This window comes from Oncorhynchus masou, chromosome 3 (assembly GCF_036934945.1).
Source record: "Oncorhynchus masou masou isolate Uvic2021 chromosome 3, UVic_Omas_1.1, whole genome shotgun sequence".
Classification (NCBI taxonomy): Eukaryota; Metazoa; Chordata; class Actinopteri; order Salmoniformes; family Salmonidae; genus Oncorhynchus; species Oncorhynchus masou.
The window spans coordinates 43,400,293-43,414,367 of record NC_088214.1 but is presented as its reverse complement, the minus strand read 5'-3'; the positions used below and the strand labels follow the sequence as shown (position 1 = coordinate 43,414,367).

At 41.6% G+C, this 14,075-nt stretch overlaps 1 protein-coding gene across 1 annotated transcript; it reads right to left on the bottom strand.

The window, feature by feature from the left end:
* Positions 1-2,865: 2,865 nt before the first annotated feature.
* Positions 2,866-13,048, bottom strand: agxtb (alanine--glyoxylate and serine--pyruvate aminotransferase b). Its single transcript, XM_064941930.1, has 11 exons — positions 12,712-13,048; positions 12,113-12,305; positions 11,899-11,963; positions 9,642-9,742; positions 9,447-9,517; positions 9,280-9,364; positions 9,060-9,158; positions 8,878-8,947; positions 5,919-6,014; positions 5,536-5,664; positions 2,866-3,257 (listed from the first exon to the last, which is right to left on the bottom strand). The coding sequence occupies exons 1-11, from the start codon at positions 12,979-12,981 to the stop codon at positions 3,150-3,152; spliced, it is 1,287 nt and encodes a 428-aa protein (XP_064798002.1). The 5' UTR covers positions 12,982-13,048; the 3' UTR covers positions 2,866-3,149.
* Between the last annotated feature and the right edge of the window lie 1,027 nt (positions 13,049-14,075).

The window sequence follows — 14,075 nt, the reverse complement described above, 5'->3', positions numbered from 1 at the left end:
TGACTTTTTCCCCCCAACATTACGTTAGTCTTATTCTAAAATGTAGTCAATTATTTTTTTCCCTCATCAATCAACACACAATACCCCATAATGACAAAACAAAAACTGTTTTTAAGAAATGTTTGCTCATTTATTTTTAAATTTAAAGAAAAAAATCACATTTACATAAGTATTCAGACACAGTCTTCTTGGGCATGACTCTACAAGCTTGGCACACCTGTATTTGGGGAGTTTCACCCATTCTTCTCTGCAGATCCTCTCTGCAGATCCTCTCAAGCTCTGTCAGGTTGTATGGGGAGTGTCGCTGTAAAGCTATTTTCAGGTCTTTCCAGAGATGTGCGATTGGGTTCAAGTCCGGGCTCTGGCTGGGCCACTCAAGGACATTCAGAGACTTGTCCCGAAGCCACTCCTGCGTTGTCTTAGCTTCCTCCCTGCTTCTGAAAGACATCCCCACAGCATGATGCTGCCATCAACATGCTTCACCTTAGGGATGGTGCCAGGTTTTCTCCAGAAGTGATGCTTGGCATTCAGGACAAATTCAATCTTGGTTTCATCAGACCAGGGAATCTTGTTTCTCATGGTCTGAGTCCTTTAGGTGCCTTTTGGCAAACTCCAAGCGGGCTGTCATGTGCCTTTTACTAAGGAGTGGCTTCTGTCTGGCCACTCTACTATAATGGCCTGATTGGTGGAGTGCTGCAGAGATGGTCGTCCTCTGGAAGGTTCTCCCATCTCCACAGAGGAACTCTGAAGCTCTGTCAGAGTGACCATCTGGTTCCTGGTCACCCCCCTGACCAATGCCCTTCTCCCCCGATTGCTCAGTTTGGCCGGTTGGCCAGCTCTAGGAAGAGTCTTGGTGGTTCCAAACTTCTTCCATTTAAGAATGCTGAAGCCAACTTTGTTCTTGGGGACCTTCAATGCTATAGACATTGGTACTCTGACAAAAGTTTGTGCTTTGACACAATCCTGTCTCAGAGCTCTAGGGACAATTCCTTCGACCTCATGGCTTATTTTTGCTCTGACATGCACTGTCAACTGCTGGGTCTTATATAGACAGGTGTGTTCCTTTCCAAATCGTGTCGAATCAATTGAATTTATCACAGGTGGACTCCAATCAAGTTGTCGAAAAATTGGAAACAGGATGCACCTGAGCTCAATTTCGAGCCTCATAGCAAAGTGTCTGAATACTTATGTAAATAAGGTATTTCTGTTATGGAATTTTTTTGCAAACATTTCTAAAAACCTTTTTCACTTTGTCATTGTGGGGTATTGTGTGTAGATTGATGAGGGGGGTGTCAGGATTTGGCCAGGGTTGTTCCGGGTTTTGGTCACTAGATGCCCCCATTGTGCTTTTTGACCTTATGTTTTTTCCCTTGTTCCCCATTATTATTTGCACCTGTGCCTCGTTTCCCCTGATTGTATTTAAACCCTTAGTTTCCCTCAGTTCTGTGCTCTGTGTTTGTATGTTAGCACCCAGCCCTAGTGTTCTGTGTATTCTTGTCGATTCCGGTGGATGCTCTTGTGGAATTCTGTTTTTGTTTTTGAGTATCTCTTGAGGCTTTTTTGTGCTATTCCTACCACCTTTTGGATTTGCCAATTTTGTATTGAAGGACCTCCTTTTTACTTTATTAAATACACCGTCTTAAGTACTGCTGTGTCTGCCTCATCTTCTGGGTTCTGCTGACTATTCGTGGCTCAGTTGGTTAAGTGACTGTTTCTCACTCCGGAGACCCAGGTTCGTAACCGGGTCCTGACAGGGGGAAAACCATTTAATCTATTTTAGAATAAGGCTGTAACGTAACACATTGTGGAAAAACTCAAGGATTCTGAATACTTTCCGAATGCACTGTATGCGTCACTTGCGTATCCTACTAGTCAACCATGGCATGTATATGACGAAGCCTATGAATACAATCATAGTGAATAAATACACTCGTAGTGTAAGACAACTGTTGCTTGGGCCTTTTGTTATTGATATCTTGAATCTAACCTTATAGCCACCCGACATGAAGAGCAATGTCGGAAGTAATGTATGTTGAAAAAATTGAAAGGTATATCCACAAGTTAAGTTGTATCGAGTTGGTTTGCTGTTGACATTGAAGATACATCCAGTTCATTCATTTGCAACATTGTAGTGATACAATGTTTCACCGTTGGAATTTAGATTTAAAAAATTGTCTAAACATCAGAATGTTACCATGGTTACTCCATGGATATCAGTCTGAAAGAAGTTAATGTAAAAAAGACGCAAAGTCTCTACAAGCCAGAATGTTGAATAAAATGATATTTAAACATACTTTACCCGTGCTGTTGGTCCTTTTTTGGTTTTATGCCGTTTTTATGTGTATAACACATATATATATATATATATATATATATATATATATATATATATATATATATATAACATATATTTTATGTGTAAAAACCTATATGAGCTGTTTTTAAAGGAAATGCAATAACAAAAACTTTTCCTAAACTAATCTTTAAAAATTATGCACCCATGAGCTCTCGTCAGGTGAGCTGGGGCATATTCATTACGCCTACTCTGTTGCAAAACGTTTCTTAAATGGAAGCAAACGGGGAGGGACCTACCTGAATTTGTCCAATATAAATTCTTGTTTTCTTCCATTTTGCGACTGATTACACTCCTGTTATACCTACATTTCCATGTGTGTGTGTGTGTGTGTACAATACAGGCTATGCAGTGTTGAATCTGTTCAAGTTTAATTCTATTAGCAACCATTTTCTTATCATGCTGTCTGGAAAAATGATTTGGGGTGTGGTCAAATGTGTTGGCACTTACACCAATTTGTCTTTTGAAGGCCATTTATTTCCCTGAATATGCAGGGTGACATGGACACAATGCAGAATTGTATATATTTTATTGACTCCTTGAAACATATTTTATATTCTTTCCCTGTAGAGCATTTACCTTCTACAGTAATTACAAAGTCTCTATTAGGAAAGCAGTTGCACGTGAATGTATGTCGGAATCTGTCTTTTTACATTTGTGCTTCAAATCTTTCGGCTCACAAACACCCGTGATAATACTTTCACAGATTGACGCCTTTGCCCATGCATTCCAGGTGTCCTCCAGCATGGCCGAATGCATGTTCGTTTGGGGTATTAAAAGGCATTATAAACTTTTTTTATGCTTTGCTCTTTTTGCAGTTCTTCAAAGCGTCGGCCAGGGCAGCCAGTGCCATGTCTGCATTGGTCTTCTGGCAGTTGTATCCCATCAGACCCACACGCAACACCTGGGGTGAAACAAAATGGTGGACACATCACTGACAGAGCTCACATGAGAAATTCAACCATCAAATAATTGCTCAAGACACCCGAGTATGTAAAATCACATTGAAAAGATGTCTTATACAAATGTCAAAAATACGCATTTTCAGGACGTTGAAATCAGGTGCATTTTAGGTGTTGAATGAAAGGGAAAAATACATATTTTCCGGACATTGAAAATACGTCATTTACAGAGAATGGCCAATTTACAGACAATGACATCTATGGCCAAATTTCAACTGCTATACACTCTCAAGTAAGCGTTGTGTCACAATAATAATTTATCATGCCTCTTAATAGAAAACAATAAAAAAGAAGAGCCAACTGAAGATTGCATATGGAGTTGGTTCCCCCTTTGCTGCTTTAACAGCCTCCACTATTTTGGTAAGGCTTTTCACTAGATTGCTGCAGGGACTTGCTTCCATTCAGCCACGAGCATTAGTGAGGCCGGGCACTGATGTTGGCCGATTAGCTAAGATGAGTTGAGATCAGTGGTCTGAGCAGGCCGGCCAGTCAAGTTCTTCCACACCGATCTCAATAAACCATTTCTGTAAGGTCCTTGCTTTGTGCATTGGGGAATTGTCATGCTGAAACAGGAAAGGGCCTTCCCCAAACTGTTTCCACAAAGTTGGAAGAACAGAATTGTTTAGAATGTCATTGTATGCTGTAGCGTTAAGATTTCCCTTTACTGGAACTAAGGGGCCTAGCCTGAACCATGAAAAACATCTCCTGACCATTATTCCTCCTTCACCAAACTTTACAGTTGGCACTATGCATTGGGGCAGGTAGTGTTTTCCTGGCATCCATTGGAACTGCCAGATGGTGAAGTGTGATTCATCACTCCAGAGAACGCATTTCCACTGGTCCAGAGTCCAATGGCAGCGAGCTTTACACCACTCCAGCCGATGCTCGGCATTGCGCATGGCGATATTAGGCTTGTGTGCGGCTGCTCGGCCATGGAAACCCATTTCATGAAGCTCCCGACGGACAGTTCTTGTGCTGACATTGCTTCCAGAGGTAGTTTGGAACTCGGTCGGGAGTGTCGCAAACGAGGACAGACGATTTTTACACGCTTCAGCACTCGGCGGTCCCTGTTCTGTGAGCATGTGTGGCCTACCACTTCACAGCTGAGCCGTTGTTGCTCCTAGAAGTTTCCACTTCACAATAACAGCTCTTACAGTTGACTGGGGCAGCTCTACCAGGGCAGAAATTTGACTAACTGACTTGTTGGAAAGGTGGCATCCTATGTCAGTGCCCTGTTGAAAGTCACTGAGCTCATCAGTAAGGCCATTCTACTACTAATGTTTGTCTATGGAGATTTCATGGATGCGTACTCGATTTTATACACCTATCACCTTATGTTAGCTTTTTCAAAAGCATTAACACGGCGAATGATAATGTTCAGAATAAACCAACAGACCACTTCAACCACAATAACATTCTGAGTAACGGTTGTTGTTTATCTGTCTTAGTTGAATGCACTGATTGTAAGTTACTCTGTATAAGAGCGTCTGTTGAATGGCCTAAATGTTAAACAAAACACTTGCAAAGCATGCTGGGTATAAAAAAATGTAAAAGTTGGTTTATTGTCGGTGCAGTGTTGTTTTTTACAGGGACAGCCATAGTAGTACAGTGTCAGGAGTTAAGTGCCTTGCTTAAGGACTCATTGACAGATGTTTCATATTGACTGCTCGGGTATTCAAACCAGCAATCCTTCGGTTAGTGGCCCAACACTCTAACCACTAGGCTACCTGTTGTCTCTTATTATTCTAATGAACTCTGCCCCCAAACAAGTACACATTTCGTCAGTGCGGACCTGATCCTTTTCTTTAATGTACTGTAATTTACTGTACTCTGCTGTTCTGTACTGTGCTATCCAAACTTTTGATACATAAATGTCTATGATTCGTTCAAATCTGAACCAATTATAGATATCTATGTTTCGTCTAAATCAAAGCCTGTCCGGAAGTCTGTGGACGTAGAAATCAAGGACGATCCGGACCAAAAAAAGATGGAGGACCAAAACAGGAGGTCCAAAAGACGTCGCCTGATGTCAAATGCTTAGTGGGACAGCCTTGACAACAACAAGGTACTTTCTTCCCTACATTGGTTGTCTAACCATCCCATTTGTTCTACAGACAGGGTTTCAACTCCCATATCAAATGCAATGGTTAATAAACATATTCATGTTAGTAGTTATGCATAGGCAATTAGCTAGAACTTTAACATTCCCCTTACACTCACCATGCCAGTGGAGGGCCCCAGGCCCCCAGTCATCTCCATATTGTGGTGCTTCATGATGTACTGCAGCATCTCTCTCCAGTTGTAGCCCTCAGGAATGGCGATGGTGGTGACGGAGGGCAGCCTAAGGTCCTGCACGGATAAAATATCACGGCCCCACATTTAGATACACTTCTGTCAAATTCAAGACCAAGGAATTGCACCAGCCTTGAAATTGGAGGATGTTAAAAAAGGGACAATATTATTGTAGAACATAAATTGTTTGTTTACAATCTGTTTGAAATGGACCTCTATTCCACACTGCACTACTTCATATGAAAATAGCATCTGGAGAAAAGTAGTGCACCAAATAGGGTGTGATTTCAGTTGCATGGCAAGTCTTTTACCTTGTTCTGGATGAATAGCTTGAGGCCCATGTCTTCCAGGCCCTTCCAGAGGTACCCTGCCACCTCCCTGTGGTGCCTCCAGGACTCCTCCAGCCCCTACGGGAAGACAAAGACTAGGTACTGATGCGACAGGCACAGTAAGCCGGAAACGGGTCCAAAACGGCTAGTAAATACTTTTTTCAGATTTATTTAGAGAATTAGAAGCAACGTTCAAAGTAATCAGCTAATAGGACTGCATCATTATGAACATAAACATGGTTTATTCATTAAGGTTATTATTCCATTATGGAGAGCTCAGTGCACCTAACGGAGGGCTCAGTGAATCATATGTGCTTACCGTAAAAATGTTATTAATAGCCTGGCGTTTATTTGCTTAAATCACTGAACACAACAGGCACTCACTATAGAGACAGGCTTCTATTTGAGCCAGGTATCTATTTCCTTAATGCACACAGCTTTTGCTCATTTGCATAGTTCATTTTTTAATCCCAGCATTCACTTCCAACATTTTAATACATTTCTTAATTTCCTGCACTGCGTTATCATTCACACACTTTCACATTTTAACTCGGCAAGAAAAGAAACGTCCCTTTTTTCAGGACCCTGTCTTTCAAATAATTCGTAAAAATCCATATAACTTCACAGATCTTCATTGTAAAGGGTTTAAACACTGTTTCCCCTGCTTGTTCAATGAACCATAAACAATTAATGAACATGCACCTGTGGGACAGTCGTTAAGCCGCTGACAGACGGTAGGCAATTAAGGTCACAGTTATGAAAACTTAGGACACTAAAGAGGCCTTTCTACTGACTCTGGAAAAACACCAAAAGAAAGATGCCCAGGGTCCCTGCTCATCTGCGTGAACGTGCCTTAGGCATGCTGCAAGGAGGCATGAGGACTGCAGATGTGGCCAGGGCAATAAATTGCAATGTCCGTACTGCGAGACGCCTAAGACAGTGCTACAAGGAGACAGGACGGACAGCTGATCGTCCTCGCAGTGACAGACCACGTGTAACAACACCTGCACAGGATCGGTACATCCAAACATCACACCTGCAGGACAGGTACAGAATGGCAACAACAACTGCCTGAGTTACACCAGGAACGCACAATCCCTCCATCAGTGCTCAGACTGTCTGCAATAGGCTGAGAGAGGCTGGACTGAGGGCTTGTAGGCCTATTGAAAGGCAGGTCCTCATCAGACATTACCGGCACCAACGTCACCTATGGGCACAAACCCACCATCGCTGGACCAGACAGGACTGGCAAAAAGTGCTCTTCACTGACGAGTCACGGTTTTGTCTCACCAGGTGTGATGGTCGGATTTGCGTTTATCTTCGAAGGAATGAGCGTTACACCGCGGCCTGTACTCTGGAGCGGGATCGATTTGGAGGTGGAGGGTCCGTCATGGTCTGGGGCGGCTTGTCACGGCATCATCGGACTGAGGCTGAACAACCACAACAGACCCAGGTGAATAGAAGCTCATAAACCCCATGTTAATCTGCCTATCTGTACTGCAGTGGTAATCACACTGCAACGGTGTCCATTACTAAAGGAGAAGTTGAGCAGGGAGAAGTTACCTCTTCTAAAGGAGAAAGGCATCTGCTTTTGTCGTCTCACCAAGGGGCACATGAGCAGAGACTGTAGTAGGCATCTCATATGTGTGCTTCATATGGAGCTACAGAAATGAGGACCGGGAATATTGAGTCGGCGAAGAGAGGTTTGTTCTATCCATCATACCGGTTCATGTGAAATCCAGCAAAGGAAACAAGGTAGTGCTAACATATACATTCTTAGACACAGGTAGCTCAGCAACATTCTGCACCGTCAAGCTGACTCAGCAGCTGAATGTAACAGGAACAAGAAGGAACGTCCTGCTGCGTACCATGGGCCAGGAAAGGCCTGTCAAAGGTGAGTGGGCTTGACACCAACAAGTTCATTAAACTATCGGAAGTTTACACTCACAAAAACCTACCAGTGACAAAGGAAAACATTCCCAGACAAGATGAGCTGTCCAAGTGGCCATATCTGGGAGAGGTATAAAGCTGTCACACACATGCTGACATTGGATTGCTAAATAGGAACAATGCATCACAAGTAATGCAGGTGATCCATAGTCAAGTAGCAGGCCCGTATGCAGTCGAGACCCTACTAGGATTGGGTGGTGACTGTCCACTTAGAGAATGCAGTGACCGACGTGACACACAGGTACCGGTCGCTGCCAATAGGATCTCCTTGATCAACCTGCTGGACCCGACGAGCCACTGTGGCACTGATTTCAGTGAGAAGGTGGAGAAGTCTGAAAGGTCAGAGCGCAGCACGTTTGCCATCTGAGGTGGTGAAGCAGAGTGCATCAGCTAAAGCGACGAATGATGTCATACCCCATGTCATACACCCGCACATTTTGGCCCTTTTCTAAACATGTTTAGATAATTGTTGTTGCCTCACGTTACATACAATAAGGGGCCGGTATGTAAGGGCCAAATAGCAGGTTTTGTTATTTGTTTAAATTAGAATTATATTATTTGTTTATATGCCATTGTTTTATCATATTGTTTGACTGATCTTAATCACGTGTAAGTGTCTATGCCTCCCTCTGCAGGCTGGAGATGGCTGAAATAGTCATGGGCGCAGAGGCCTGCTGGGAATAGCTGGCTGGAGCCCATACTGTCTTTTGACCGTGCTTCCTTTGTCTTTATGATATTGTTTGATTGTTTGATCCAAGAATTCTTAAGTTATAGCTGAAATATCGTCTTTTGATTGACTTTTTGCAACATTTTGTAGCCAAGATATGAAATAAATGTAACTTTATTTTTTTTACGGCAAGCAATCTGTGGACATTCAATTTCTGGATTCATGGACTACATACGGCAGGAACAAATAGTCAGCTCAATTCTCCACTGTGGCTATAAGAAAAATAAAATAGGGTTTTAAAATGGTTACAAATAGCCACTACACCTTCTCAGCAAGAATAGCAAGACTTTCCCTCAGGGAAAAGAACCCAGACACTGGTCCTGTGTGGTGGTATCTGAAACGGGGGGAAATGAAAGCTTGTTATTTATTTATTACTATTTCACCTGGTTAGGATGGGAGATTTTCTCATAACAAAGTACTGTTCGTTGACAATACTGTAGACTTACAGTCTGGCTGGTTGACCATCATTTCCCCAATAGTTAGACAAGTGGGCCATGTCAAAGAGGTAGGACACTGGTTTTGTTTTCCTGTTGAACATCTTTTGGCTGTATGGGGGGGGGGGGGGATGTGTAAAGTCCACATTCCTCAAAATTCAAACATTCATTTGGTCTCCATTCAATCATTCACCGTCTTTCTTCCCTCTCACATACACACACAAACCCTCACCATGCTCTTTCATTGAAGGAGATGGGTGCTGTACCAGGGGGTGCATTCAATGCCTTTTGAGAGCCAGTGTACAGGATGTCAATATCTACAAAGACAAGAAAACGATGACATCATACACCCATACACACACACAGACAGACTGAAATAGGTGTCTGAAACTCTCTTACTCTGCTGGTCCATGAAAATAGGCGACGCCCCAAGAGACGCGACAGTATCTACAAGAAACAGGGTATTGTGTCTGAGGAGAGAGAAGAGAGAGGAATGTAGGCCTTGAATTTAAAGCCGCTGTCATCATTGTGTGAATTGAGAGAAATGCAGTGGAGATATACTGCAGTATGTTTTGAGATGGAGTGGAGTCTCACTTGCGGCAGAGGTCTCCAATGCCGTCGACAGGGTGGGCGAGGCCAGCAGAGGACTCTCCATGTGTGAGGAAGAACAGAACGGGCTTGTGTTTGGCCAGGGCCTATGGATAGACAGGAGATAGGCAGTCAGATAAACAAAAATACTTTTGGCACTAAATGCCCTCCATAGTTACCCAAGCCCTTGCCATGTTGACGATATGAATTTAATATATAGGCTATATGACTGAAATCAGGGCAGGCTCTGGCCTTTTGGGGGCCATACGTGAGATTTGGTTGGGGGGCCAACCCACCAAGTGGACACATTTTTTTGTGGCCCCCTCTCTTGAAGGCGGAGAGAAAATATAAGAATAGAATATGTTTCTGAATACTTCTACATTCATGTGGATGCTACTATGATTACGGATTGTCCTGAATTTATCATGAGTAATGATGAGTGAGAAAGTTACAGATGCACAAATATCATACCCCAAAGACACCTCTCACCATTACAATAACAGTATTTTTTGGTGGGGTATGATATTTATGCCTCCGTAACTTTCTCAGTCATCATTTTTCAAGATTCATTCAGGATTATCCGTAACCATGGTAGCAACCACATTAATGTAGATGCGTTTAGAATCATATTATATTCTTATTTACAATAACAGTGACTCCTAAATGACACAATACATTATTTATCATTAATTTCTATTGGGTACAAAATGATCTGAAACAACCAAAACAAACAGCAATTGCATCTAGCATGTTTGTAGAGTTATAAGCTTGATGTAATCATTGCGTGTTAGGAATATGGGACCAAATACTAAACTTTTGACTACTTTAATACACACAAGTTTAATTTCTACAGTGGTGGAAAAAGTACACAATTGTCATACTTGAGTAAAAGTACAAATACCTAAACAGAAAATGACTTCAATAAAAGTGAAAGTCACCAAGTAAAATTATACTTGAGTAAAAGTCTAAAAGTATTTGGTTTTAAATATACTTACACTACCATTGAAACATTTGGGGTCATTTAGAAATGTCCTTGTTTTTGAAAGAAAAGCACATTTTGTGTCCATTAAAATAACATAAAAATTATCATAAATACAGTGTAGACATTGTTAATGTTGCAAATGACTATTGTAACTGGAAACGGCAGATTTTTTTTATGGAATATCTACATAGGTGTACAGAGGCCCATTATCAGCAACCATCACTCCTGTGTTCCAATGACACGTTGTGTTAGCTAATCCAAGTTTATCATTTTAAAAGGCTAATAGAAAACACTTTTGCAATTATGTTAGCACAGCTGAAAACTATTGTTCTGATTAAAGAAGCAAAAAAACTGGCCTTCTTTAGAGTGCTTGAGTATCTGGAGCATCAGCATTTGTGGGTCAGATTACAGGCTCAAAATGGCCAGAAACAAAGACCTTTCTTCTGAAACTCATCAGTTTTGTTCTATTTCCTATTCATTTTGCAACTCATTTCATGTATGTTTTCATGGAAAACAAGGACATTTCTAAGTGACTCCAAACTTTTGAACAGTAGTGTAAGTATCAAATGTAAATGTATTTGCTCAAATATCAAGTATCAAAAGTAAAATTATAAATTGTATCAAATTCCTTATATTAAGCTAACAAGATGGCATTCATTTGTTTTGTGGATAGCCAGGGCCATGCTCCAACACTCAGACATACAAAAAAGCACGTGTGTTTAGTGAGTCTGCCAGATCAGAGGCAGAAGTGATGACCACTTCTTTTGATAAGTGCATGAATTGGATCATTTTCCTGTCCTGCTAAGCATTCAAAATGTAATGAGTACTTTTGGGTATCAGGGGAAATGTATGGAGTAAAAGGTACATCATTTTATTTTGGAGTAAAAAAAATAAAAAAATAAAATAAATAAATATTACAGTACAGATACTCCCCAAAACCACTTTAGTAGTACTTTAAAGTGTTTTTTTCTGAAGTACTTTACACCACTGAATTTCTAAATGGTTCATCCAATATTGAAGAAAATACCCTCAAATTAAAGCTGCCAGTCACTGTAACATTTCAAATTCAGTGCTGGAGTACAAAGCCCCCCCCCCTCCACCCTGTCCAAATATTTTTTTGTCACTGTCCAAATATTTTTGGGGCTCACTGTTTAACTAGAATTGGTCACAGGTGAGGGTTGGTGACCTTGAAGTCGCCGAGGAGCCTGTATTGAAACCTGTATTGAACAATCTCTACATGAATGCTACTTTGGTAGGCCTAATGCATTAACAAACAATTACCTTTTCAATTTCTCCATTGCTGAAAACTCCACCCGGTGCTTTTACCATGATGTGAACATTGGCACCTGGAATAAATCCAGATGAAAGTCTAATATCCGGACAAAACAGATGTATACAAGACCATAAACAATTTTCTCAAATTACATTAACTCGCAAACACTGGTCTTGTTTCGAGACCGCTGAACTCGTGAGTAAAACCGTGCGTAAAACATACCCATTCTCTCGGCGATTTCAGCCACTCGCTCTCCCCATATTCCATTGACAGCCACGAGCACGCTCTCCCCAGGTTCTACCGTGTTGAAGACGGCGCACTCCATGGCTGCGTGTCCCGAGCCGCTCATCGCTATCGTCATGTTGTTCTGTGTCTGAAAAGCGTACTGGATCCCCTTCTTGATGTCGTTCATGATCTACAAGCAACGCGTCAAATTGTTGAATAAAACAGTTGTAGTTCTAGGCCTACATAGATTAATTATGAGTGGTTCATTAAATCCTTTGTCAGTTGTGAGGGGTGAAACGTGTCAAAATACATATTTGACGCATTCACAATTACAGGAGACTTGTTTTGATAATTCCATAAATTGTAAAAAAAAATATTTAAAAAATATTTAAAAAACGATTTTCATTCACATCTCAATTTAGAAATAAGAAATAATATCCTAAATGTGTTCCTTCATATTGACCATGAATTTATAGGCGCACTGAGTAGTCTATTAATAACAGAACTTCTGGATAATGAAACTCTCTGGCGATGCCAAAAAGTAAAAAATAGTTATCAAACAATGCATTTACCAGCAATAGGGGTTACACATTTACCTCGTACATTTCTGGGTGCAAATGGCCGATAATTCCCCTACCACCTGCGGCTAAAACGCGGGGCGGCACGTTGGACGGTCCTGGTCCGAACAGGTAGCGGAAAGGAACCTCGAGCGGCCGGAGCATGCACTCTGGGGGCGGGATGGTCACCGAGGACATGGCACGGTCAAGGCGCGGCTGTAGAGGCGCGCTCATCGGGAGCAGTGATACCTCCACAGCCGCCTTTTGCGCCAGCAGCGCTCCCCTGCAAAACAAAGTCCGCTGCATCATCGTTAGCTCCTCGCTCCGGTGTTTACAACGACTGTGACTTGCACTGACAGACAAAGGGACTGGAGTTGACTTCGGGTTTTAGTGAAGATTTAATACAAACAGGTCTTTGACCTCTTGGCCACCGAGCGTTGTGCGTCACGTCATGGAAGAAAACTGTACAGAGGTGGAATTGGCTCAATTGTTCTATATTATATTGTCAGCCATCAACTGTTAAAGATTGTTCACTTTAGCATACTTTTTAACATTATCGAACAATTATTAATGAGAGCATGTGATTATCATGACCATATTCATCTGAAGGTATGTGTTTCCTAGTTTGAATGAGTGAAGTTTTAGAGGGGGTTTATACTATTACCAATATTTGCTCTCCTTGGGCATGACATTAGGAGTTAGGCCGAACTTAACGTTCTCAAACACCTATTTTGGGAACTCCTTTTTGCCATACAATGTTCACTAAATATCCATGTATCAATTGAACCACCAAGAAGCATAATTACATGTATTTCAAATAGGCATAGTATAAATACCTAGCATGTATATCATGAGAAAAGTGAAGACTTCCACTTGGCACAGTTTGGAAATAGGCGTGCTTGGATCCAGTTGGGTTTGGTTCGGACTTGTAACAGGAGGTGTATGCTCTGTTGATCTTTCCCACCCCTTGTGCTGCACTCGCTCAGGATTTTGGAGGAGTCTACCCTTTTTAAGTGAGAGGATTGGCTGAACAGAGGACAAACAAAGAGGCATGTGCCTACACACACATTCGCACATTCACTTTTCATGTGTACCAAATGAAATCAATATTTCACTCGTCTGTCTAGAGCCCTTTCCTCGAAAAGTGAGTTAATACCGGCTTTTGTGATTAATGGATCATTGTTTAAAATGGAATTTGAGTGGGCCATAATTGGAAAAACAACCTACAGTACCATTTCCCACGGATTCCTGTGTCGAGAAAAAGCAATAGAACAACTTCATACAGCTCATACTCAAAATCAAATGCGTTAATTCATTCATTCATTCACTGTATAAAAGCAGAGGCTTGCTACCTGTGACCAGCTCTTTCAGTGGAGCAAATCTCAGTTACAGAGAGAACTTCC

Excerpts from the sequence above, each read along its gene's own strand:
- agxtb (XM_064941930.1), bottom strand. The coding sequence starts at position 12,981 with ATGATGCAGCGGACTTTGTTTTGCAGGGGAGCGCTGCTGGCGCAAAAG. Across the intron at positions 11,964-12,112 it reads TGAAATCGCCGAGAGAATGG|GTGCCAATGTTCACATCATG; the intron begins GTATGTTTTACG and ends GATTTATTCCAG. Across the intron at positions 6,015-8,877 it reads TTGCTATTCTTGCTGAGAAG|GGGCTGGAGGAGTCCTGGAG; the intron begins GTGTAGTGGCTA and ends GTCTTCCCGTAG.